The sequence below is a fragment of the Zonotrichia albicollis genome, chromosome 4 (assembly GCF_047830755.1).
Source record: "Zonotrichia albicollis isolate bZonAlb1 chromosome 4, bZonAlb1.hap1, whole genome shotgun sequence".
In the NCBI taxonomy this organism is placed as follows: domain Eukaryota; kingdom Metazoa; phylum Chordata; class Aves; order Passeriformes; family Passerellidae; genus Zonotrichia; species Zonotrichia albicollis.
In genome coordinates, this window is record NC_133822.1 from 48,507,495 (window position 1) to 48,534,329 (window position 26,835).

General features: G+C 35.3%; 1 protein-coding gene across 1 annotated transcript in view; it reads right to left on the reverse strand.

Annotated features, from left to right (window-relative positions):
* Positions 1-1,226: 1,226 nt before the first annotated feature.
* The window catches only part of TBC1D15 (TBC1 domain family member 15), a 35,236-nt gene continuing 9,627 nt past the window's right edge, over positions 1,227-26,835 (reverse strand). Inside the window, exons 2-17 of the mRNA XM_005480605.4 lie at positions 25,628-25,726; positions 25,314-25,388; positions 24,443-24,581; positions 22,500-22,710; positions 18,308-18,407; positions 17,109-17,306; positions 15,514-15,642; positions 13,913-14,016; positions 13,548-13,642; positions 12,031-12,147; positions 9,177-9,277; positions 8,370-8,469; positions 7,925-8,022; positions 3,984-4,100; positions 3,276-3,362; positions 1,227-2,594 (exon numbers count right to left, since the gene is read on the reverse strand). Coding sequence (XP_005480662.1) covers positions 2,388-2,594; positions 3,276-3,362; positions 3,984-4,100; positions 7,925-8,022; positions 8,370-8,469; positions 9,177-9,277; positions 12,031-12,147; positions 13,548-13,642; positions 13,913-14,016; positions 15,514-15,642; positions 17,109-17,306; positions 18,308-18,407; positions 22,500-22,710; positions 24,443-24,581; positions 25,314-25,388; positions 25,628-25,726 — 1,977 coding nt within the window. The 3' untranslated portion in view covers positions 1,227-2,387. The remainder of the gene's footprint in view (positions 2,595-3,275; positions 3,363-3,983; positions 4,101-7,924; positions 8,023-8,369; positions 8,470-9,176; positions 9,278-12,030; positions 12,148-13,547; positions 13,643-13,912; positions 14,017-15,513; positions 15,643-17,108; positions 17,307-18,307; positions 18,408-22,499; positions 22,711-24,442; positions 24,582-25,313; positions 25,389-25,627; positions 25,727-26,835) is intronic.

Genomic DNA, 26,835 nt, shown 5'->3' on the forward strand with positions numbered 1-26,835 from the left:
GTGAAGGATGAGGTTCCTCCTGCAAGTCTTTGCAAGGCTGCCTGTCAGCAGGAAGGAAACTACAGATAATGAATACTGCAAGAGGCCTTTTATCTTATTGTTGGGAAGCTGAGCAAGCCTACCTACCCTGTGCCCTCCACAGCAGCTGCTCACTGTTAGCACACAGGCAACCTTCTCATCTTTGACATCCAAGTGCTGAATACAAAGGGAAAAGATGAACAATTATACCCAAAAAGTAAAGGCAAACTTTATGGGCTGGTAGATTTTCTTAGCAGCCATAGCTATAATCCTAAGAAATTACAGAATTCCACTTAAATATGTCTTTCCCAAACATTTGACTATTTGTGTTCAGTCAGTTATGGCATTCTTCAAGATCTTAGTATCTTGAATCAAGATTTTTTGTGACTGCACATGCTAAACAACTAAGAACCATGTACAGTTAACTGACAGCTTGCCCACTGCATTCCTGTCCTAGACATTTCTCTCCTCCTACCATAGCTGCATTGAACATAATTTTGGATGAAAAACATTTTGCAAGTACACTTCAAAGTGAACTAGGTGCTCCAAAAAATACTGAAACTAACTTGCTTAATATCTTTGAACCAAAGTGTTTAATATCTAAGTTCTAATGCCTTTCTGTATTCTATGTCACATTAAATTAACTGCCAAGAAGTACAATGCTCACCAAGGAACAAAGGCATGATGCTTCACAGTAATTTCCTGGGCAGGAAATGAAAGGCTACAGATAACACTGAGCTGTGCATCCTTGACTTTCATGGCATAGGACTCAAGTTCTTATTAACTGATGAGAGATAGCACATTGACGATATTAAAACCAAAATCTGAACTGATTCAGCTGTCCACTGTTTGCTGACAACTGGTGAGAGAAGTTGAATCAACTTCCAAATTATTTTAACAACTTGATTTATCTATGAAAGCCTATTGTATTACTTGTATTTGCTTAAGATGGCACAAATAACATTTGTAAAAGTAAACTTCTCCACAAGAAAAGAAAGCCTTGCTATACCCCACACTTCAACTACCTAGAGAGGAAAGGCGTGTTTCGCTCTGTACTAACAAGCAGAAACCCCACAGCCCTCCATTACCAACAAAATATGTCATATCCATGGACTAAGCACTAGCTCTCCCCTCTGTCTCATGTTCTTACATTAACAACCAGACAACTAGATTTTTTCTCTAAATATGATTTAATTAAAAACACTAAATCAGCTTTGACTTTTATTTTATATATGTACAATAGTTACCAAATAATGAATACACTTAATCAGTTATGTTAAATTTCACATAACGTCAAAGGACATCAGCATGGCATGGAATAAACTCACTGCCTTTTGCAGATACAAAAAAATGCATTAATATTAATTGTGATTACTATTTTGGTGTGTGGTTTGTTGGTTGACTTTTTTATAACCTGCTTATCAATTCTCCAAATAATGTTGCCATAAAAACAGTGTAAGTGGTTAATTGATCAGTTAATATATTAACAAGTATGAACATTAGTAAAGTTTGCAAGGTATCAATTGCAAAATTACATTGAGTGTAGGACAGAATGTATTCACATGAAAGTTAGCTTCAGTTAGAAAAGTTTTGAAAAAGAGCCCAGGTTGGAGCTGTGCATTAATTTGGTCAAACTGATTCATATGAATGAACAGTCAAGTTTATTTAGATATTGAAAATACAACTATCCTTTTTAGTATTCACAAACAATTGTGTATATAGTGTGTGTATGTGTGTAAATATATATATGTATATATAAAGTGAAGATATGTTAATGTAAAAATATACTGTTCATCCACTCCCAATTACACAAAATTCAGTATTTGGACATTAAACTGTGCAAGTATGAATGTCCATTTCAAATCTACATTCAACCAGCAACAAATACTTAGAAGTATTTTGTAAACATTTGAGATAGGGAAAATCCATTTACAAAAGAATCCTCCTTTAGCACATCAGCATCACTTCAGCTTCAAAATTTTGTACAGCAGCTTCAGCTGGCATATTGTGAATCTGCTTAATCAAAGAGCTCACACTGTCTTAAATCAATATGTGTGAAAGCTCAGTAAATGCAGAAATTTCTTTCATTCTTAATCACCATCCATTTCCAGTTTACCAGCAAAAAGAAAATGCACTTGGCTACAAAAATATTAAGGAATGTTATTGAAAACAAAAGGCTATTTTGGTAGAAGAAACTACAAAAATAGTTAAGTTGAGTCATGTTGTAAAGCTTTAATGCAAAAGCATTACAGTACAGATTTTCTTTACAACCTTAAAGCTTAATCAACACCAAATTTAAATATCCATCTCTCAAGTGCTTGAACAAAATGTGCTCAGTGAAAGTCTCTCTCCAAGGGGACCAAGGGTAATTAGGCAGGTGCCAGGCTCTGGGTCTCAGCCGCCTGTTGAGCGCCGTCCCTCGTCCCGTTGGCAGCAATCACAGGGGTTGAGATACTCTGATACAGTGACGTTGGACAACTCAACTCAGCTGCACTTTCATCCTCTCCAGTATCTGAATCCGGTGTTACCAAACTGTTCTCTATCCCCAGGATCTCACTGACTGTTTGAGGCAATTCCTAGAAAGGAGGCAGCACGGCAAATATTAAAAATCATTGTAATTAAATGCAAAAAGTTAACAACAAAGTCCCCTCTGTCCATCCTGCATTCCCAGGACTCATTCATGTGAGAAATCATTCATCTGAATTTAGCTGCACTGAAAGCATCTCTCTCAGCAATACTTCCATTAGAGTTAACATTTTCTGTAGCTGCTTTTCAAGACAGCAAAGGGAACACACTCAGGAATTGATTCCTGATTAATCCTGATAATTATAATCTTCATTACAAAAGTTAAAGTCTAGTCAACTATTACAATTACATTTCATGTTATTGAAATTAGTTTTATTGAATGATCCACTAGTTTTTGCCTAACAAGTCTGGCATGCTTTCAATGCAATGCACCTTTCAACTAGTTTTTCTCAAGCGCACCAAACATCAAATTTCTTGGAGTGAGGTTACCTAGTGAGAGTTGAGAAATCACAACCGAAAAGCACAATTCAACTTTCTCCCAGTGAACAGTATTACTCTATAAAATCAATTATTCTTGCTTACAGACTTCTCAAACATAGGCTCTGCACAGCTACCCAACACGCTTTACTGTATCCAGACATTCAGTTCTTTCACAGGTCATACATGAACACTTACAGCTAACTACATACTTTTCCTGTCTATAAACATTCACAGTAGATAGATATCTTTACCTTGCAATTCATCATCTGCATAGAAATTGCTTCTGCTTTGCAGAGGATATATTCCACATCGATTTTCATAGACAGTTCATTGATATGCTAAAAATAGATTCACAAGTTATAGTGAGATAAATTATAACTTTGTTTCACCCAAAATACATTAATACTGCACTGCTAGTAAGTATCACCTTATTAACCTGCCTCTCAAGCTATGAAATGCTAGACATAGTCTATAAGCCTTTAGAAATGGTTACTCAAAGATACAGTATGGGACAGCTGCTTTTCACGGGCATCCAAGGTCTGCAAGAGGAATCCATAGTGCCTCTAAATGTGACAAACTACCTGGCCCTCCTACATACCTCCCCCTGCAGCTCACATTTTCAGAGATGATAAAGTAGATCATAGAAGATAAAGCAAAGGTTAGTATTAAATATAATAACTCATCTGAGGAGAGAACCATTTTTGATCTATTAATGATCTTATCACTAAACACAGACATCCAATAAACCATTTTGAAAGCCTGCAGGATAGACACTTAACCCTTCAGAAAATGGTATGCACCTTTCCCTCCCCCACTACAAACCACAATCATACTGCACAGTTAACTAAAAAGTTAAGTAATATTTTAACTTAGTACCAAAAGACAGCCCCATACTAGCCACTGGGAAGACAATTCTACTGCAGCCAAAACCAGCACAATAATGCATAAGAATTTGGTACCTTTAATATTTCATTAAAGCCATAGTGCTTGTCCATTATTTGCTGTTTTTCAGATTCTAGGATAGCACAACAAAGGAGAAGATGAAAATTCTGACAAGGCAATTCCGTCCACATGACCTGTTAAAATATAAAAACCCCACATTTGAAATGCTCATACTTTTCTGCTGAAAAGTAGTTCTTAGAATATAAGTCCTCCAGCGAAATCATTTAACTAACAATAAGCTGTTTTTGAAAGCAACTAAGTATTTGTAAAATTATTTGGAATTTTACTTTTGGCCCTTTAGAGATAACTGCAAGTCTGAGTCACCAAATGCTTATCTGCTTCTTAAGCCATTGTCCACTATATCCTACTAAACTGCTTTAGCTTGTGGTCTTGTGAATGTGGGCTCTGCCTCTGCTCGTGTGAAACAGAAGTAAGTGAAGCTAACAAATTATTTGCTTAGAGTATCTGCATTAAGTGTGAATTGGCAGAAGAGTGCCATGCCCAGCAACAGATAAAAAGGCTCTAATGTTTATAAATAAGGTGCTAAAGTTGTTCCCAATCCTGAAGACATGTACATACAGGTTCGTGGCAGGGGGCGGGGGGGGGTATTCCCTTCCAACTGCAGCCACATCAGCTTTTGGTCCCATGGAGGACACAATTATTCCTGAGTTCACTGGGACTGAAATGGGTAACCTCAGTACTAATACCCTATTTTAGTACATTTACAAAAACATTTTTAAAAAGTATTTGAAAAGAACATGTATAGTGGGCAGAAAGCTGGAGAACAATTTTGCCAACAAAACCAGAAAGAAGCAAAAGTCTGCTTGCACAAATGCCCTGACAGATAAATGGATTTAAAACAATGGATTTACTCTCAAAAAAGGCAGGTAAGAAATCAGACTGCTGAAAATTTTTTACTTCATTAGCAAAAAACTTTCTTCATCATTATTGATGGAATGAAGCCTTATAGCTGAGCAAGAGCTTATACTAGAACTTTCATTACTAGTACATGTAACCTGTAAACAGAGTTGCATAAATACCAAAGATACCCAAAGAAAGTTCACCCAAAACAGAGTGCAATTAAACTTGAATCTTTCAATTAAGATCCAGTTCATAAATTAAATTTCGCATCTTTATCAGACAACCCATATTCTGTTAAAGCATTCTCTCACTCCAGTAGAAAGATTAGAATGCAAGTAAGCTGATAAAAATTGAATGAAAATGCCTGTAATCTACCAAACACAGTCTGCCTACACACTTGTGCATTGATTTGCTTTAACATCAAGTTGCTGCCAAAAAAAATCCATACAGTTTGCTATCGTTTCTGATAAACCTTTCAAAATCTGGAGCAGAGCATGCACTTAAGGTTATGTATGTAAATGTGTAACAGCAGCATCACAACATGCTGCAAGGATGGAAGAAAAAGCAGCATTTAAACTATAAGTATGAAACTAAAAATATAAAAATAAGGAGCAGTAACTTTTTTTCCTTTTTCTTTCTGATACAGCTACACAATTAATGACTCGTTTGTCCCAGCACTACCTCAGCAGCCATGAATATTTGTAACCAACGTATGTAAAGGAACTTACTACCAACTCATTCTGGCTTTATGTTACTGACTGATACTAGAATAACATTAAAGCTAGATATGAATTAGTTGTAATTTTGTTACAAAATCTTTCTTCTGGGTTCCTTCTAAACCACCCACTGTGCAAGCAAAAGATGAAGAACTGGCTGGAATTACCAGGTGATATTGCCTGTCTCTCCAGTGTCAAGGAGAGACTGAACTACTTTCAATTTTGGGGCAGGTAGGAAGTGGATCAGTAGGCTATCTGGGCTGTGTTTGAGAGACTCTACTAAAATGTGCTAAAGTTAACTCAGAGCAGTTTAACCCACACACAAAAGGCATTGCATGTAACATAGAAAATAACTGCACTCACATAACATGTCTCAGCTTACCCACACATGGTGGAATGTCACCTCTCTATCACACACAACTCTGTCACACAGCAATGAAACAATCACATTTTCTACCACAATGGTTATGGCTCTTGCTCAGGAAATGCAAAGGCTGGGAGTTAGCCTCTACTCCAGATTATAAGAACCAATATCTCTAATTTCCAAGGTGAATGGAGATGGGAGAAACCAGACAAGTGAAGAATCTTTTGATTCCTTTTTTTGTGATAAAACACTACAAGTCATGAAACCAGTGGGAATAGGGAAAAAGTGTCTGATGCTTGCTAAGTGGTTCATACGAGTCACAGGACAGAAATAGAGATTCAGAAATATTCTGAAATTAACAGATTAGACAGAAAAAGCCCCAGAATTCCTGGAACCTTGGACTAGAATTTCAGATGGTACCTCTCCTTCATCCCATCCTATGCTCTGCAAGAGTATGTTATAGGGTAATGTTGCCCTCAAATGGATTCCCTCAATTCATGTGCTATTACAAAACTGGACATGAGGTTTGCTCAGCCAAATACCCAAAAAAGGAGTTAATTTCTCTATAAAGGGAAAAGGCCTCCTGTGACTATAGCTTGCCTTTGTAAATCCCACATACTACACTGATACCAGTGGAGCTGCATGGCTAGGCACTGGAGAAAAAACAACCCACTGTAAGATGGACTGATCAAAGGTGACTCTAGCCTTCACATAAAAACATTAACATAATGCCTTAATTACTTTGTTTTAAAAAGGAAAACAAGATATTCCCTTTCCCATTCCCTATCTCCTAGCAAGGAAATTGAATACTTGTAGTAAACTTCCATTATGATGTGCTATAAGAAACCTACAATACTATCATATATCAAAAAGTTTCCACCATCTTCCTAAGAGAGGGAAAAAAAATACTTGAGAGAGAAATATAGTGTGTTTCTTTCCTGTATGTACACATATATACACCTTAAAGCAGAGGTGATAAAAACATGCTAGCCTGGGACTATAAACCATAAATAAAAATACTGTTGTCATCTACTTAAAAAGAAAAATTAGTCTTTAAAAAATACTGAGAAAACAACATAATACTGAGGGGAAGAGATGAGTGCATCTCCCTTCCCAAATCATTATCATTTATACCTTTGAATAAGAGAATTCTTATAGTTTTTTACATATTGGTTTCCTTATTTATGGATGTTATCCATAAACTTTTTTGTCCTCTGGTTGAAATACCACCTCAATACTCTATGCTAGTGAATTCCACCAACTGATGATAAAAAGCTAAAAAGATTTACTTTAGACAGTTTAAATACTGATCCTCCTCTTTATGTGACTCCTTTTTCATTAGTGGAAAAAGTGAATAAAAGTATCAACGTTATTTTTCATCACACCAGAAAAAACATTATTTTTCATTAAGTACAAACTTCATGCATCTCAGCCCTGTTCTTTTCATTACCCCTCTGTTCCTCAGTACATATGCTGTTATGTCCTATAAAATACTCCCTCCATTCATCTGAACATTTATTCTGTTCCTCTGAGTTCTCAGTGCATACTGTGCCCGCATTTTCAATAATAAAGCTGAACTGTTGACAGACTTCTCAATTTTCCCAGAACAAAAAATTAAATATAAAATATTGGTTAATCTTAATTATTTCATCTGATCCCAAGGTCACCTATATCAAAAAAAGATCTCATTAACCCAGAATGATCAGAACTTGAACATTTTGATGTTTTACATAATGTTGTTTGGCATCACAAGGCCTTATCATCAAGATTAACAATCTTCTGACATCATCCTCTTCATGGCTTTGGCTAACACAAACTGCCCTGACAGTGCTTCATTCAACCTAATCTACAAAGAATCACCAATACCACGAATTAATCAAACAAATGCTTTCTTTTATCATGAGTTGTTTTCCATTAACAGTTAACTGCTACTCTCCAACATTTTGCAAAATGATTCATGCTTTTTGTTCTAAAGTCCAAAAACTGCTGGAGTTTGTATGATGAAATATTTCCTTACCTCCCAGAGTCGAAGAATATCTTGAAAACTAAATTCCCTTTTAAATCTGATAAGAAGCCACCGGAAGCAAAAATAAAGGTAGCCTGAGTCTTGAGATTCTAGGAATAAGAGTGTGACATTTCAGAAGCATCAAATTTGGTTCAGACAACAGGTGAAAAAATAAAAAAAACCTACACTTTACAGGTACATGCTCACACCACTAATTTTTAAGATGGCATGACCTTTTTAGAATCAAGATATTTGCAAGAATACAGCATATTTTTAAAATTGGTAACAGGATGACTCTGTCTTTTCAATAAGGATGGAGCAATTATTTAAAGATTTTAGGCATGATAAAGTTACAAGTGCTTTACTATACTCATATAGTATTGGAATTATATTTACACTTGTGAGGAACAGAATGCAGGAAGCTGTTTCAGTTACTGTGCATAAATAATACACCCACCTAAATAACTGCAAAATCCACTGTCTAGTAAACGAAGCAAGTGACTCAGCTGAATAAGTTGTGTCTTCATACCCTGCATCTGCTCTTCAAAATTCTGATGCTGTATGGAATAAAACATTAGCACTGTCACTTTTATTAACTCAATTTTGAGATTTGCAGCTATTTTAAAAGAAGTTTTGTTATTGCAACAGTGGTTCTCTCCCTTTAGGTATTTAATATATAGATATTTAACTATTTAATATATAGATATTTAACTGTACTTCTACCTGCCTTTTACTGAGAAGTTTAACTGAAGCACTGAACTGTATTTCTTTGCTAACATTTTCGTATGCAGTAAATGATAGTTTAAATCTGATTAAGCTCTGTACTTCCCAGCAGCATGACTGCACTCAAACAAAAAAATATTCTCTTTTACTTTCCTATCAGTCACACAGTCTTTTGCCACATGCACAACTCATAAAAGCTTCAGTTTGTGGGAAGTCTAAACTGCATTTAACAAAACCCAAAAGGCAAGTATATAATGAAACCATTATCGCGAACAAAATTCTGCGTGAGGACTCCTGATAAATACAAATTTGTCTGTGATGGTAACTCTGGAATTCTTAAGGAGCCAAATATGCCTGTACTGTACAACAATACTATTGCAAACCCACCACAACATCAATCAACAAAAGCATATTGACTCCACACATAAAATGACTGCTTTAAAAGAATTCAAAAAACCCAGTGAACTTTATAAAGTAAAATTAACCCCAAATACTATCTGTAGCTTATCTGTTTATGTGAGCTAAAAAAGCCTTATTTTACCATTTGATCCATGTATGATACAAAGCACCAAAAGGCATCTACTTCATTCTCCATAACATACAAGACAGGTGACAGCAAGTCGCTCATCCCCTGCACATAACCTTGATGGAGAAAAAGCAGAGGGGGGAAAAAGCAAAAAGAAATTTCAACTCAGCAGTTAAACAGTAAATTTTCAAGTGTGATGAATGACTGAGTGAAACAAATATTAGCACATGCACATACTATAATTCTCCAATTCAACTAGCAGTAAAGACAAATTTGTTTTAATAGGCACTAGTATACTGAAGATCTGATAAGATTTACAAGCCATTTCTGCCAATCTAAAGAGAACATAAAGCAAACACATTGTTCCAATAGCTGTTAAAAGATGTACACAACTTATTTTTAGTAAAAATGTTCCTATTTAGAATTCAGGAGCATATATTGATATTTTTAAGATTAAGTCTCTGCCTTGCACCATCACAAGTACAAACTTGTAACTAATTTCCTTTCTATTTGTACTTGATTACTTTTTTCTACACATTAAAAATTTTGAGTATCTTTGCACTGCCCCACCCACTCCCTTAATGAAGATTTTCTACTCAAATTCATTTAAAGAGATATTGAGTTGCAATTCCAGAAAAGCATAGTGCAATAGTCCTTATGAAGACAATTTGCATTTTACACTTATTTTTTTCCTGTCACTGAATATGCTTTAAAGATTCCTTTATTTAAGGAAGTTGGGACTGTTCTGCTTGGACAGTACTTTAAATACACCCAAGCTTAAGACCATCTGTGTAACTAAGCAGACAACAACGAAGAATTTAACCTATCAAAGTGAGAATTAATAGTAATTAATTAGTAAAATATTGCTTGCAAGAAGCACAAAAGCAACACATGTCTAGATCTGATTCAAGGACGCGCTTTTATGTTTTGTGCCTAGAACTGGTGAATAAAGTTCATACCACCTAAAAAGTACTCACACGATTTTAAGAAAAGCTTTTATTTAACTGGAGAATGAAATGCCCACTAAAGCATATCATTTTTTACAAACAGCTATACAATTTTAGTTGTATAAAAAAAGTTTTTCAAGTTTTTAGTTTTTAAATGGTTCTTCCAGCTTTCTTGTTTGTAATTGACAGTCCATTTAAGTAGAGCATAATGATTTCTACAGGTAATTTTTTCCCCCTTCTTCCCAACTCTTCCAATTACCACTGATGCCAATTTCAGCTTATCTATTGCCCAATTGTTGCTGACCTCTCTCAATAAGAGAACACAATTAATGTGTGTATCTATCATCAATGATTGGTTCAACATAACATTTCTCAGCTGGCTGACTTTATTTCATAATGATGTAACTGTAACTCTGTAACTGAAAAGAGGTTTAGAGTCAGCAACTGAAAATATGGAGCAGCTGTGAGAAGAAAAATAGAATAAATAATAGCAAACAGGTAAATAATTAAAAGATCAAAAGAAAAAAGTTTTGTTCCCCACATATTAAATACTACAGCTAACTAAAAATAAATGCAGAGAAAATTCTGTCTAAGATAGTTTAAAAGTCCATTTGATAATAAAGCCAATTTCATTAATGCAGACTTAAGGAATTAATTCAGAAAAATATTCTATTAACAGCTGTTCTGTCCCCTCCCCTATATGGCAGCTTGTGTCATTATTCAGACCTGTCAAAAGATTAAGAGCAGCACTGCACCAATGTGTTGAAGCCTTGGACAGTTACTATGTCAAATTTACTGTATTTCCATTATTCCTGCTTGCTTATAAAACAAAAGACTTATGCAGCATGCACACTTAAGCCATCTTAACCATGTTTTTAACAGAGTGGGTGGTGAATCTGTTTTACGGTCACCTATAATGTCACTGTGCATTAATGACTGTTGAAATGTGGAAAGAGATGAAACAGAGCTACATGTTTTAACTATCAGTTTCAGTTTTCTCTTTTTTCAAGCCAAAGATCAAGACTCTCTTTCAGAGAGAATGAAAACTGACAAGAATTACAGCCCTGCAGCATGTTTACTACAGGTTAAAATTTTAATCTTACTTTTTGTTTTCAAAATCTGGCACAAAGTGGGCTTTTAGAATCCCAAAACTTTTCTGATACAGAATACACAAAAAAATTCCAAAGTATACAACAGCCAAATGTCATGCCAGGGGAGAAGGGGGAACCAACTGCAAGTATCTTTTCCCTCCCTCCCAAGGCAATTAACAAGAAACCAAGACTTAGCCATCACATTAACAGTGCAATTAAAGAAAGATGTTATATGCTCTTCTCTCTGCAGCAGATGCATGCACTAAAATGTAATTTTTGACAGACTGCTAAGTGCACTTCTCAAGAACCAGCTTTTAACATATTCACAAGAACACCATGTTTACAAACAGCTGGTTCAGCATGCTGAGCTTTAATTACAGCAGTGGCAGCTGGCTTATCATTTTTATGATATTATCAGTCTTAAAAACATATATAACACTCAAGCTCCAAAGACCCAAACCCATTTAAAACTCTGAAAAGCAAGACTGCTTCAATTCTTTTTAAAAAGTTAAGTCAAAAAAACCTAAACCACAAAAACCCCAAAAACAACAAAAGAGCCCCACAACAGTAGGTCTGTGGTGAAGACTACTACTAATTTCCAATCCCACCACAGTTGATGAGTTCAGATGCCTAAGACAGACACTAAATTGAAAAGAGAAAGAAAAACTGAACAAAGTTATCTACATTATTGAACACTACAAACTATTAAATCCTTTTTTAAAAAAAGCACTGCAATCAATACAAGTTCAATTCTATTAACAGGACTTTGCATAAGCAAAGCTGCATATCACAAGCCAAGAAGGCTTTTACATTCAGAGGGACACAACTTACCTAAGTCAAAGTCATACATGCAATAGGTCATCAAAATATCATGAAGTAAAATCAGTCCTGGATTATCTTCACCTTCATAGAACTTATTTGTTCGATCTGTCCTGTTAACATCTTTTTCTAAGAAAACAGTCCAGATTTAAAAACACTTTCAAAACCAGTTGTACAAAGACAGTATCAAATTAATTCAGAATATCTAAGCTGATGATTTCTTCCTCAAACACTGTTGCAAAGCTTTGAAGTGTTTAGGCATAACTGAATGTCATTTCAAAATAAAGAATGTTTTAAAATAAATAAAATCCTTTCTATCTCCAATGAAAGTACTTGCTTACAAACAAATTTTAAAGCTTTCTGCCTCTTCTTTGATAATACATTTTATGGAAAAAATCCTGATTATAATTCAGCAAAAATGTTTAAGATTTAAGAGGATTAAAAACAATTTTATGTGAGCTAACTGTACAATGCCATTTATGAATACTGATGCGACACAGCATAATCCATAGCTGGAAAGTTCCCACATGATCATCTCAAAGACACTGTGACAGTTCATAACAGCATTTTATAAATACTGTGTAACAAGCTCCTGTAACTCAGAGCAGATGGAACTGCCTCTTTCATCAGGTAGTTTTGATGTCTGAAACACACCAAGCACACAGCATACTCCATAATAAGGTGACATTCAAGACCAATATATTTCGAAATTTTGCAAAATTTTTGAATGCAATTTGATAAAAGGAGTATTTTGTAGATTTGAATCTATTTTACTACATAACTCTAATACTGCCACATATATTTCAAATGCTTAAAAATTAAAATAATTGTCTCAACAGAAACAAACACCTGGCCTTTTTTAAATTCAAAATATATTTTTTCTGTTATCATTCCCTAAAAACATAGTTTATTAGTCTACCAAGAAAAAGACTACTTTGACCTTTTCAGCTTGCTTGTTGAATAACTGCCTGAAATAAGTTTAGTCTTTCTCTTAGAATAACAAATAAATCTTGGCCTGACTCCTGAAAAAATATTTAGTAATCCACAACACTGGTGCCCAAATCTTACTACCAAAGAGAAATGAGAATACAAACTGCTAATACTCAACATAATTTGATGAAATTTTTAGAAGTAGGTGTAAAACCCCAGAAATGAGAATCCACATACACAAATCCCTATAAGAAATTACAAAATATGAACAGACACATTTTCACATTCTTATTGTATGTCATTATTTTAACAACATTTCCAGCAGAAACACATAATGATATAACACAAAATGAAGAGTCTTTTGTTATTGAGTAAAGGAAGTTTAAAAATCCAGCCAAAAATCAGTTTGTAACTCTAATACGTAAAGCTCTGAGTCACTCTACTTGACAAAGTTTTAATATTAAGTATATAACCAAGTTTAGACACCTCTGAAAAGAGTAACATTTCATTTTTAGTGCCTCTTCATGCAGGCTCTTCAATTTCACATAAGCTTTTAAAAGTATGTGTGCATTTAGGTATATGTCTAAACATGAATTTACCTATAAGACTCCGGTAATCTCTTAATCTTGAGTTTCGCTTTTCCTGCTCCTCACTGACAGATTTCCACTGCAGTTTCATCCTGAAATATTCATCCCTGAAGAAGAACGACAATTTTGAAACCAAACATCCACATTTCCTTTTTTTTATTTTAAGCATTCATTCATTCCATGTATTCTTTGAGGTAAATGGACTAACAACACTGTTTATGTAATGTTTTTAGTAAAATAATTTTTAAGAAAATGTCACAGGTTCTTGCATTCAACAGTTTCAGCAGCTGTCTTTCAAAGGGCTTTCTACATCACTATGTCTTAAAGAAGATGCACCTTTAAAATTTCTTTTGTAAGAAAAAAGTCACCGGACTCACGTTTTCCTTTTTTGAAGATTTGCTCTCTCTTCTTTTGTGCTATTCCAAGGAAAATATCCCAAAAGAAATTTCCATGCCTCTTTTCTTAAAGTATGGCAGAGACCCTAGGGAAAAATGGGTATGATGCATCAACAAAACTATTATCACACTGTGAGGAAACAATTCCTAGATTGATATAACACTTCCCAAAGTAGCAACTTCAAGTTGGTTTCTTTTTACATTGTAGCCAATTCTCATGCGCTACCTAGGTGTCACACAGGGAGGAAGCAGGAGGAAAAGAGAATGACTAAACAGAATACTGTGGAAGCACTGGATCCACACTTAGCTAAGAAACTTTAGAAAATAATTTTCTTCCTATATTTTTGCTTCACTGCTAAAAATAAAGAACTTACAAGGCATCACAAACTTTAAGAAGTAAAAAGAGTAACTTTAAAAATGTATAAAAATATAATGCTGGTTCTGGTCACAGTTGCCAAATTTCTGGTCTTGCCATAAAGTGACCTTGAGGACTAGTCTTCCATTTCTTTCTTTTTTTAAACAAATATTTTCATCTCACAACACATAGCCAACCTTCAATTAATCTTTCAGTCAAAAATACTAGTATCCATTCAAGAAGCCTGCTTGTCAGAAATATTCCCAAGTAATGCTCAATGTTTTTAGATAACAAAACTATATGGAGCTGAATCATATCTTGCTCTCATCAAGAGTTTCTTGTAACTCCTGTAGTACAGTCACAAGAATAAGGAACTTTTGCTATGAGAATCCCCACTTTGGGGATCTTGAGTCATAAATAAAATAAAGCACTCAGTCCCCTGGTAATGGGAAGAGATTGACAGGAAAGTGGGCTACAGAAGAAAAGGTTTGTAGTGATTTTCATGATTGTGGAAGGGTCCTTAACTGGGCACATCAGGCACAAAAACATTAAGGAACAGTGCTATCATTCTCTACTTCTGCTTGCATCAAGAAACATACATCAGCAGGCACAAAATGAATGCATGAAGGCAGCTGCATTCCCACCAAAATATAGAAATACTGAAGTAACATTAGGCAGAAAAACTACAGGACAAAATTAGTTTTCAATATTTCCATCCCTGTGACTAAATTCACATTCATATTGCAAAACCCCTCAGTTCAATTAAAAATACCAGCAAAAGTATTTAGCACTGCTCTGCTAAACAGGGTCAAATCCCAGCAAACAGCTGGGCAAAACCAGAAGCTTCTGCTAGAGAAGGATAGGAAAAAACATTGTAAGAGAAAAGAATAAACCAAATATCCTAACACTGACATACTGGTCCTTTCCTGAAAGTCACGTTCATTTGTTTTATCACTTAAGGTTCTGTATTTCCAGCTCATTTCCTGTATTCAGCCACAACAAGATCTCTCTCCTTGTAGAGCACTTCATATAGCTGCAAGACTGCTGAGGGATTTGACTGGCATGAAACCATGCTTTCTGAAGTCTCCCATAAAGACAGTCTGGGTCATGCTCAAAGTTCTGCATGAAACATTACAAGTTAATGAAAACAGCATCTCCACAGTTTGGGAAGGAAAGAAAAAGCCAGAATCAAGCCATAGGTCTTGCTGAATTTAGAAAAACTAGTTACCCCTTTGAATATCAATCGTTTTATGTAGTCAACATCTAAAATTCTTCCTTCAGAGTCCATATTCTTAGCCCATTCTTCAGCTGACACAGGCTCTCTTCTACTAACTTCAGGCTGTTTCCCTAGGTCGATCTGAAACACACACAAAGGCCTTATATGAATCCCAATGAAGTGCTTCAGTAGCTGCAAACAACTGCACAAATGGTACTAAGCCTGCCAGTTTCTAATAGTCAGTGCAATTACATTTCCACATGCACACACCTCAGCAGCTCTAAGGATCTAAGGCTGCACCCACATGAGCAAGTCAAGTGGGCCAACACAAGCAGATCTTTAGAGTAAGACACTCAGTGCTGAGGACCTGACTATACATGTTAATATTTCAGATTTTGGAGGATGTATGTGTGTTTTAAACAACCTTCTAATTCCACAAACACCTCTGAGCTAGCATCCCATGAACTAATGCAACACAGCAAACAAGGACAATTGGGAGCTTCACTTCAAAAGCACATTCCTGATACATGAGTGCATCTTACAAGAGAACTGACAACCAGCTTGGGTTTAGAGATGCTATCCCTACATAGACAGCACAATAGGACTGGAAAGATCAGTTTTGGTACACAGCCTCTTAAAAAAACCAAGGATGTATGAACTTTCAGAATTTGTAACAGCCATGAAAGGTTTCAGTTTGTGCTTAGTCTCTCAGTTCTGAAATTCCATGTACAGGAGAATTCAGCAGAAAGGAAATTGTTACTTTCTAAAAACATTTTTATGATAGCAACCCCCAAATCAATTTGTATTTCAACTCTTTATAAGCCCAAGGTATTTGTCAGATTAAGACATATAGATCAATGTCAATTTCTTTATATAGCATTGGTTACACTTTTTCTCATTGACAAATTAATTAAGTGCTAGGCAGCAACTTCTTAGAATTATATTTTTCATGCAGCTACTGCTGAGATATTAACACTAGCTTGAATTAAAAAAAAAACCCATATAAAACAGTTTAATATTTTAAAAATATGTAAGCTTCTCAAATAATAATCACAAGCATTTAAAAATAAACCTTTTCCATATATCTGTAAAAGACTCCAACAGGTGTCCACAGTGATTCATGATCCAATTATAAGTTCATTCTAGCTTTCATTCAATTCATGCATATATCTGTAATTTAAACACCCTAGACATTAATCATCCCAATAATTTTTTTTTTTAATCTCAAAAGAAACTGAGATGTTAGGAGCAATTAGCCAAGAAAGTTGGCTATTAGCCTGCATGCTCCAATTTTACTTAACGGAGCTCTAATTGACCTCAGAGGAAACACTGAACATAAAATCAGTCACCTTTAAGGTAGTGCCTCTAACATATCTATAGTCACCATTTCATTAATTACAAACTTCCCTTCAAAGAAAACTCGCATTTGCATGCATAAAAATGAAATATTCAAAAGTAACTGATGATGATCTTAACTCCTGAGAATAAATGGTAATATGCCACAATTGCATAAACAGTATAACTCATCATGCTTCAAGTCCTACCGGTCTTTTAAAGGAGCGCATAAAAACAAACAGTGCATCCATATCATTAATTTATAGACTCACTCGTGTGATGACTTCAAATCCTGGCTCTTCCTGCTGATTTATCTTCAGCCCTGGAATGGTGTCATTGAAAAAGTCTGCCATTTCTGATGGTGGTCGCCTCTGATTTGACTGATCACTTGAACGTAAAGTACCAACGATATAGTTTGTGACTTTGGAAAATTTTCCCATTGTTACTACGTATGGATCTTTCTTCCATTTCTGTTATAACATGGAAAACAAGAAAAACACAAACATCTGTGTTTATAATATATTTGTTTTATATATATACATATACTTTTAATTCTTGTACTCAAAGAAAAACATCAGGAAAGGTACTGTAGATCTCAAAACTATTTAAGTTTCATATATTGGTAGTAATACAGAACAGTCATCACATGATTACAAAACACATCTTAAGTATGAAGATAATACTGCTAATTGATTTGAAAGATTGGATAGCAGTGTTCTCAGTAAGCCTGACCTATACATAGAAGTGGATCAGATCCACTGTTTGCTGTCAGTGATTCATGGCACAAAACAGAAACCTTACACCCAATTTCTCCATCCTCACAGAAAAAACAGTCTGAACAATCATGTACTCTGCTAGGAATTCCACACAAATTTTTATTTGACAACTAAATCCAGAAACTAACGCAATTAATTAATGAAGAATTTCTTTAATTCAACACATCAGTGGATCAACGGTCTGGCTTCATTTTAGTCACCCAAGTTTTGCTCCTGACTTTCACAAGTCCATAAGCTCCACCAAATGATAAGCCATTGTAGGATTAAAAAAACCCATATTTTTAGCCAACACTTTCCTCTTTGCTGCTGTATTTCCATTATCTCTTCAAAAGCCTCAGAAAATATCAATGAAAAGAATACTTAGTCAAGGAAAACTTAGAAAATTATCATTAATATGTTGTGATAACTCCTAAAGTATCTCCTTTCCCCACTAATACTAAGGCAAATGTCTGAATCACAGAGAACATGAACTTGAATAGGTTTGAAATAACACCACAGGAAAGTTAAGAAGTTATTACATCATAGAAAAGAACATACAATTAAGTATACTTTCTATAGGAAGCATTTGGTTTAGGATATAGTTAATGCTTCTACAATGGCATTAAATCATTACTCAGCAAATGTTCCTGCGACACGGAAGGGTGCATTTTTTCAATATATGTCTTCAGAATAAAAAATTTGAAGATAATACATACTTGTAATAAGCCATATGATGGTTCATCAAAGAGATTTTCAAAAGACTGAGACAGTGACTTCTGAGTCTTCACAAGAAGAACCCGTTCATCATGTGGAGATCTGCAATAAAATTAAAAAAGGGTGTCTGGGTGCAAATTTTTTTTTCTGTTAAGTCCTCAGAACATTTACTGGTTTTATGAAGTGACATTTCAGGTTTTGTGCAAAAAATAAAAGATTTCATGCAAGATCATTTATATGATGCAAGATCAGTCCTTAGCACGAGGTAGATAACTAATGCTGCATAAAACAGAACCTTCATGTTTCAAAAGATTGTGTCATTTTCATATTAATTCTGAATTGTACTATTTCATTCCCTGAAAAATGAAGCTTTAGAAAACTTTTTGAGAAATTATTCTGGAAGATAACTCCATTTAGATGCATGTAAGTGACAAAATTTTCTTCGGTACATTTTTCTGGTTTTGACAATGGACAAAAAAATGTGACACAGGAAATGTAGTGAGACACAGCCAACCTCAACACAATATATGCTGAAACTCCCTTAACATAATAGAGGAAATGAAAAGAGCCTATGTCACCCATACAGTTAAGGAATTCTTTCTACCAGTTAGTAAATCTTACATTATGGCACCCTGTAAAACATTACATTAAGGAATACAAACTGCTTTTCAACGTATGAAAGCACATCGACAAATTTCTAACCAATAGTACTACAAGAGATCCTGTCAGAATAATTCTAAGATTCATACTGATAGGAGCTTAAATGACACCAGAGCCATTGTACTGCAAAACAGAACCATCTCAGTACAGCCCTGCAAATATATTTCTGTGTAGACTCCAGAAGCTTAATGAATACAAACCTGACTTGGTCTAACTCACTGTATTTGTACACTCCTGCTCAACACATTTGCTACTCAATAGGGTTCCACAGGCAGATGAAAATAGTGACAACAAAGGCACTGAAACCATGCTGCTCCCAGTAATGAATCTGTTCTTTTGCTCTAACACCTACTCCCCCTGCAACATCCCATTTTGCCCCCTTCTTCAGCACAGGCACCCCATTACTTCCTTAAGCAGCTGCTGAATCACCAATTTACTGCTCAGTAGGTGACAGAAGAGAGAACAGCTCAGAAAGCAGGCTGACATTCAAGCCTCAGAGTTTGTATCCAGGCAAGAGAAAGCTAAGCACTTTGCCATCTGACCCTAATCCATTGCACAGATTTACATTTATAAAATACCTCTCTATTGCTCTCTCACGAAGTTTAAATCCACTATTTCTAGTTTTTGAAAGAAAAATTACTTTTCTTTTTATTAGCACCTGCATCATCTGCCATGTTATTAAAGTCAAAGATAAGAACTTTAATAAGCCTTATCTCTTTCCCATTCCAACAGGACAGGACACTGTAAACACTGACGGATATGAAATGCAACAAGAGATCTTCTTTTGAGACAGCCAGACATCACAGTCATAGTTCTGAGGTACCAACAGTTAATGAAGCTCAACTGGCTTTTTCTAAAGAGCAGCACAGGGGCAAAGGCTGAGTCATATATTATGTTTCTCTTAACTAAAAGAATTAAAACTTTGTACCACACCTCCCTTTTAATTAAACACACTTTCTGGACAGTCAGGGGAACTGATATGTAATTTTTGAACATTACCTGATGTGTATCAACACATTAGGTAATGTTCAAAAATTTGTGAGCTACACATTTTCTGAAACTTCCTTATAGTCCTGTGACTTAGAAAGTGTCATCCGTGCACATGATATTTTCTCAATATTAGACTAGTGCAATTAAACTAGAAGGCACCTAATCCTAAGGACAACAAATTACAACTATTTTGTATAAATTTAGCTGCTTCATGCTGATTTCAGCAATGACGTGGCATTATAAAGAATGGTGTTAGAGAAGAACAAAATCTTTTGAGGTAATAGGAACATAAAAAATGCCAATAATATAAAGATAATATATACATAAGCTAAAATTTCTGCCTTAATATCAATATTCCATGTTTATGAAATACAAGTTGTGATAACAAGTAATTACACTGACAAATATTTGCTTGTGGCATCCAGACAGCTGAGTAAACATCTTTTACTAAATGAGGTTGTGAGCTGAGATACATTATGTACCAAAGAATGAATAACCATTAGGAAACAACAGAAACATACAGATTGACTCTGTCATTTCCATAACTTGGACGGCCTATTTGTTCTTTTCTCTTTCCTTAGAAAAAAATAATGGTCATAATTCATGACCAAGCAACAGAAGAGAATTTGGTGACAGAAGACACCTTAACTGAATAAGAAAAGTAAAACTCGAAATTCCTGCTCAGGTCAATGCTTAAGGCCATCCAAACTGAATTTCTGTAGCTATCATTGCTTTTTACTTTAAAGTTCCTGAAGTATCTGCTCTTGCATTCGTTAATGCTTACAAACTGCTCAAGGCGGCAATACAATACAGCAGCACAGCTCACCCTCCAAGCTTGAACATCACCTCAAGTTTTGCTGTTTTATCCTAGAAATCAGTTAGAAACTTTCAAATATGTTGCTGCAGTCCACAGGTAACAGATTACATAGATCTGATATAAAGCTTTCTGTAACTCACCACAGAACACAGTCTTTTTCCAGAGTTTGCTACATCAGTTGCTCCTAAAACCTGCTCCAGTTTACCAGCAGCTAGTCAGAAGGTATCCACAAATAACTAAACACAGTATGCTCAAAAAGGAACAGTTTCCTTGGGGAAAAAGGAAGAGAGGGGGATGGCAGGACAACAATGCTTCCCTATTCCTGCAGAGGCTGGGAAATTATGAAACTAAATGAGGATGTTTAAGGAAGGGACCCTAGAGAAAAAAAACCCTCAGGATTTAAGATGAAGTTTTGATTCAGGATTTTATAACCTACAGTTGTACAGAGAATATTCCTATTTACAGAGAATATTCCTATTTACAAGTTCATCTTGTCCCCCTACTAGCCCCTCCTTTGCTCTTCCTGACTTTTCCCCTTACAAAGCTCACATAAATGCTACAGCCAGTGGCATTCCACCAACTAGACACACTGACCATGCTACCTTCTCCAAGCAGCTGAAAATTTCTGATTATCACAAACCCCAACACCATGCCTTGAAACTGTCAAAGCCTTTCACAAATCAATTCCATAAATATACAACCACTCACGTCTGACTGACTTGCTCTCCAGTAAAATTTTCCTTAGCATTATTCAGCATCAGCCTGCTCTAGTTGTTGAAGGCATCTCTGGCCCCAGTGATGCTACTAATGTAAGAAGAGCCCTCTGTAAGAATCCCTACAGCCATTTCACTATCCACCTTCAAATCTGTCATCACACTATTATGCTGCAAGTGACAACAGCAAAACACTTTTGAAAACAGACTACATGCTACACTAATATTACAGCTATTATAGGTATCATGTTATATCACATTTTTTTCTTCATATTCTATCTAACCTTATTTACCTGTTGGTTTCTTCAACTATATTTATGCCTACACAGTGAGCGCAGAAAATTTTATTTTATTCTACACTCATGCATGCTGACCAAAAAGGCTATCCTAGTAAAAACCTTGGGAGGTAGCACAATATAACTACACAACAACACCAAATTATTTAACAGAATGATGGGATCTTAACTATATTTACACTCAGAGAGTGAATTTGTGTGGTAAAGATCAAGAGTGAAAAGTGAAACACTGATCAGGCCAGAAATTACAAGGGAACAGAACTGTGGGGGAAAACATTTATATACTAATTGATTTAGTTGACAGTACTCTAAGTTACCTTGCACACTCACATAAATACTCATGCATATTTTGCACAAAGGAGAGCATCTCAAATTGTAACACAAATTATCCCATTTTATAGGAGCAGCTCATGAAGGATTTTACACTGCATGTTCGTAACCAGCTTCTGCATCCACTAGAGGGAGCAACTGAGGCATTTGGAGCTAATAACACTTCAGATTCTAAAATACTTCATAAATCAATTCAATAATTTTTAAACTTCAGCTTACATCCCAAATGCATATGTGAAACCACAGTTTCAGTCACCTTGAAAACTATTTCTACTAATAAAAAAAGGAATGGAATAACAATCAGGAAGTATTACTCTGAAATTCATTACGTGGTTTAAGTAAACCAATAATCTGTATTTTACAGAACTAAGAGTTGTCTGATACTTACTCATTCAGTGCAACATGCTTTTCAAGACATTTAATCAATGATTTGCTATCTCCATGATGAAAGTGAAGAGCTGGAAGTTTCACATCATCCTTCAGACAGAACACCAAATAAGACCATCCCATGCCTTCTTTGTTTTGTTTGATTGATTTCAGATCTGTCAAACTGAACAGGAACGACCACTTGCTTTCTCTGTTTGCATGAGTTGTAGCATCTTAAAAACAAAATTAGCACATTGTTTCAGTTTGACTTTCAGTGTTAGCAACTATAAATACATCATATCTGTCAAAAACAAACTCAAAACATAAACACCAGCATTGGTTCTAATAATAAAATACACACTGTAACTACTATTTCTGCATTTTCCTTTGAGCCTCCTTGTCTTCTACGGACTTGTAAAACAATCAACAAGTCCATCAGGCTACTCCCCTAAAACTGTACCTACAGTTTATAGAAAAAGGTTTTTCACCCAGAGGATGGTTGGGCACCAGAACAGGCTCCCAGGGAAGTTTAATGTTTAAGTTTAAGCATTAAACTTAACAAGAGTTCAAAAAGCATTTTTGACAATACTCTCAGGTACATGGTAGGATTCTTGAGGTTGGCCTGTGCAGGGCCAAGAGCTGGACTTTATTGATCCCTGAGGGTTACCGGCAACTCAAGTTGATCTGTGATCCTACAACAGAAGTGATCAAGCAGTTAAATGTACATCTGCTGTATCAAATTCCAGCAGTAAGCTAAACCCAACCTGCACCTCCACCAGGTGCTACAATCCTGTAACCTCTATGTTACCCACAGTTTACTAGCCACATGTCGTGTAAGGCTGCTGCCGAAGTGAGGGCAAAGGATTTGGAAATCTCCCCCTCACCCTTTCCTCCAGTAGTGTGCAAGCTTGCATACATGCTGTGCAAAACTCCATATATTCAAGGAGAAGGGATTAATGTGTACTTTACCAGAGGACACAAAATTGCCAGCATGTCCAGAAGGAATTTGGGATACCTCCTGGCCTGCTCCCATCAAATTACAGCAATTGGAAATAAGCAAGAAGTGGCAAAGAGCATAATCATAGTCCTCAGTGACAGTCGCTATGGATGAAGGCATGCCCTGCTGACTGGAGATGAAAATTCAATACAAACTAGTGATATCGTAAACCATAATTACCCAACAGAGATGCTCTGTGTGTGTATGTGTGTGTATATATAAAAGCCAAGGACTGTGTTTTACTCAAAAGCATTCATAACCTGACATAAAACCCTGTAGATGACAGATATGACATTTAAAACCATTATAAAGATGGTAAAACAAGCACAATAATGCCCAGTTACAGGATGTGAAATACTACATGGAAAACAAGTATTGTTAAAGAAGAAACACTATGTGAGAATCAGAGAAAAAAAGATTACTCAAGAATCACTGTTCTCTCATCACAATTTGTTTTTCAACATCTCTACTGAGACACTATAACAAAAATGTTGTAGCTATAGAATTATTTTGCCCACATAAAAAAGACCATATTAAAGACTCATGTATGTCATAACTGCACATTCCATCTCCCCCTGCTGCTGCAGTATGGAAAGGCATTTGAGTAGCAAACCACTTATTTTTCCATTTTCATTTCTATCATGACACCTAGTTTGAATTCCACTTGTTTTAAAGAATGCAAGTGCAGATAAAACTGCTACTACATCTAACGATGAAGCAAGAAGTTAGATTTAATGTTCTTTTTCAATACAATTCTCTACCAAATTAAGGAAAAAAACAGAGGCAGATGACAGCTATTCCACTTGTGAATTTTTTTCCACACCCAGAGATTCATCTTTTACCACAAATAAATCCCAGCCTTTCAAAAAAGCTATTCTTAAAGGCAATTCTTTAGTTACAAGTTACCATCATGGAAGAAAACCAAAACACTGTACACACAAAAAACCCTCCACATTGCTTTCAAGTACCTCCATTTGAATGAGGTTTTTTCTTAAAAGAGACTGTGGTGACCATGTCCCATTCTGCTTCATAACTACTCGGACGATCAGCTCCTCGGGAACATTTTTCTTTCGGAGTTTGAGTCCACTCCACAACAGAACTGGAATCCTGAGATAAAACAACAAAAGCAACTATCAAAAAACACAAGACATGAAAATTGACCTGGTTTCTCAGATTCAACCTGAAGAATCATCATCTCTATTTTGTAGATTAAAAGAAAATGTATTGAAATCCTCAGAAACATAATACAGTTCAACACAGGAAATTTGGACTTATGACTAAGACTATGTGGTTTTTACTTAGTAAATTCCAACATCCTAAAATATCTTTGCCTCTCTCACAGACTTTATGAGCATAACAAATTATTCATTTAAGTGTAAAACTTGAATCTTTTTTAGTCACATAGTCCTAATACTGATTAAACACCACATATCACTGCATCTTGGAACCCCCACAGACTTCTATTTTTATTTTGCATTAGAACAGCACCTCTCACTTTTCTGTCTAACTATGAAGAGTGAATCACCAAACTACAACACAGTAGATGCAGAGGGACTGGTGACCGTGATATATTTACACTCATTTGGTCTTTACTATTCATAGTTAGTCCTCTACTATTTTATTTGTGAACCAAGGAAAAACTAAACACAGTCAGCCTACACATGTATTCTAATAACCTGAACTGGCCTGCAATCTGCAAATAAGACTCCTACATATAGCTATTACTACCAATAATAAATAAGCTTTGCTTCCAGTTATGAAATCACCTATACATTAGTTAACACAAAATAAAATCCCTAGAGAAACATAATGAAGAACACTGATAATTAACAAACAAACCTTTCCAGCACAGAGGATATTAGAAGTATCCAAAGTCTCATCCAGTGGTCTCCAGTCTACTACCACTTCATTTTCCTATAATACAAATCACAAAAAATTCAACACTACACAGCAAAGTATGTATTGCCATATATAGTCACCATGTGTCTACGTTAAAACTTACATATACATATAGATGATGCCAATGTCAAACACAATGTGATGTTTGTTCATGTACAAAATCCTACACTTTAAAAAGGCATTTAAGATTTGCCAAAATTGTTATGTGTTTTGCCAACAAACACAAAAGTTCAATAAGTGTACTATGTACATACCTTTTCTATGACACGCAGTATTCCTGCTATTAAGTTGTCCTGGTCATCATTTTTTCCACAGGAGGAGTGAATAAAAACTCCTTCTTGCTCATATACAACCTATAACAAAATGAGTAATGAAATTTAAAAAACAATGTTTTAAAATCTTTTAAATTGTTTATCCCCCTATGGTACTCATTATCATTTTGATTCACGGACAGAAGTTGAAATAAACACTTCTATCTTGTTAGGGATTTTGTTACAAAGAGTCCAAGATCCCAGTCTTTCACTTACCTAAATCAAGAAACAATAGGATATGGAACTGATCAAACTTATTCTCTAAGCAACATACTGACTAGTACTACTTTGTTAAAACACCACAAGAAAATGCATTCAATACTAATTATTTTTAAATCAGCAGGTACAGGTTCAGTGAAAGTCCTATACAGCTTTTAAAACATTAAAAGGCTTTCTTATATAGCCTGCCTTTCTGCCACCTGCCATTAAGCATGTTGAGATTATAAAACTAATTTAAATTTAAAATGGACCAAAATACTGTAAAAAGATGAACTCGAGAGAAATAAAAAATTATACCCTAAAATTAAATTCAGGGCCAGTGGCAAAGATTCTATCTGAAAGGTAGAGTATGTAACAGTTGGATAAGAAGGGGTTGTAGGAGTGCACATGGCCCACATAACTTTTGCATTCAAGCATTTGCAAAACCCTTCACAGTATTCTGATCATGCTCTCAGAAAAAACAAAATTAAAAGAAAATCAAAGAACCCTTGGCTGTCAAAATTTAGCAGGCTTTTGAAAGCTACATACACAGACTCTTAAAAGCTCTATAATGACTGTAAATGGGTCCTATTTTACACAGGTCTAAGAGTGAAAAGTCCCTTCAATTCTGTGAAAGTGAAATAAATCAAACAGTAACAGTAATTGTTTGAGAACCATTTTCATTTTCACACCAAACTGCAAACACTGCCTTAAGAAACATATTTTTAAAGGCAAAGCTTAGAAATTTTTAACTATTCAGAGACAGATAATGCATTTCTTTGGTTCTAAAATAACAGGAGCTATTTTTCTCATTTATCCGCTTTCTAAAATCATGACACTTGTAGTCAGGCCAGTAAACTAAAAGGTTCGTTTTGCCTGTCTGTTTCTAAAGGTTAGGTGTGCAAGCTTAACTAGCTAGATGAGAAAACATGGCTTAAAAAGAGCCATAACAT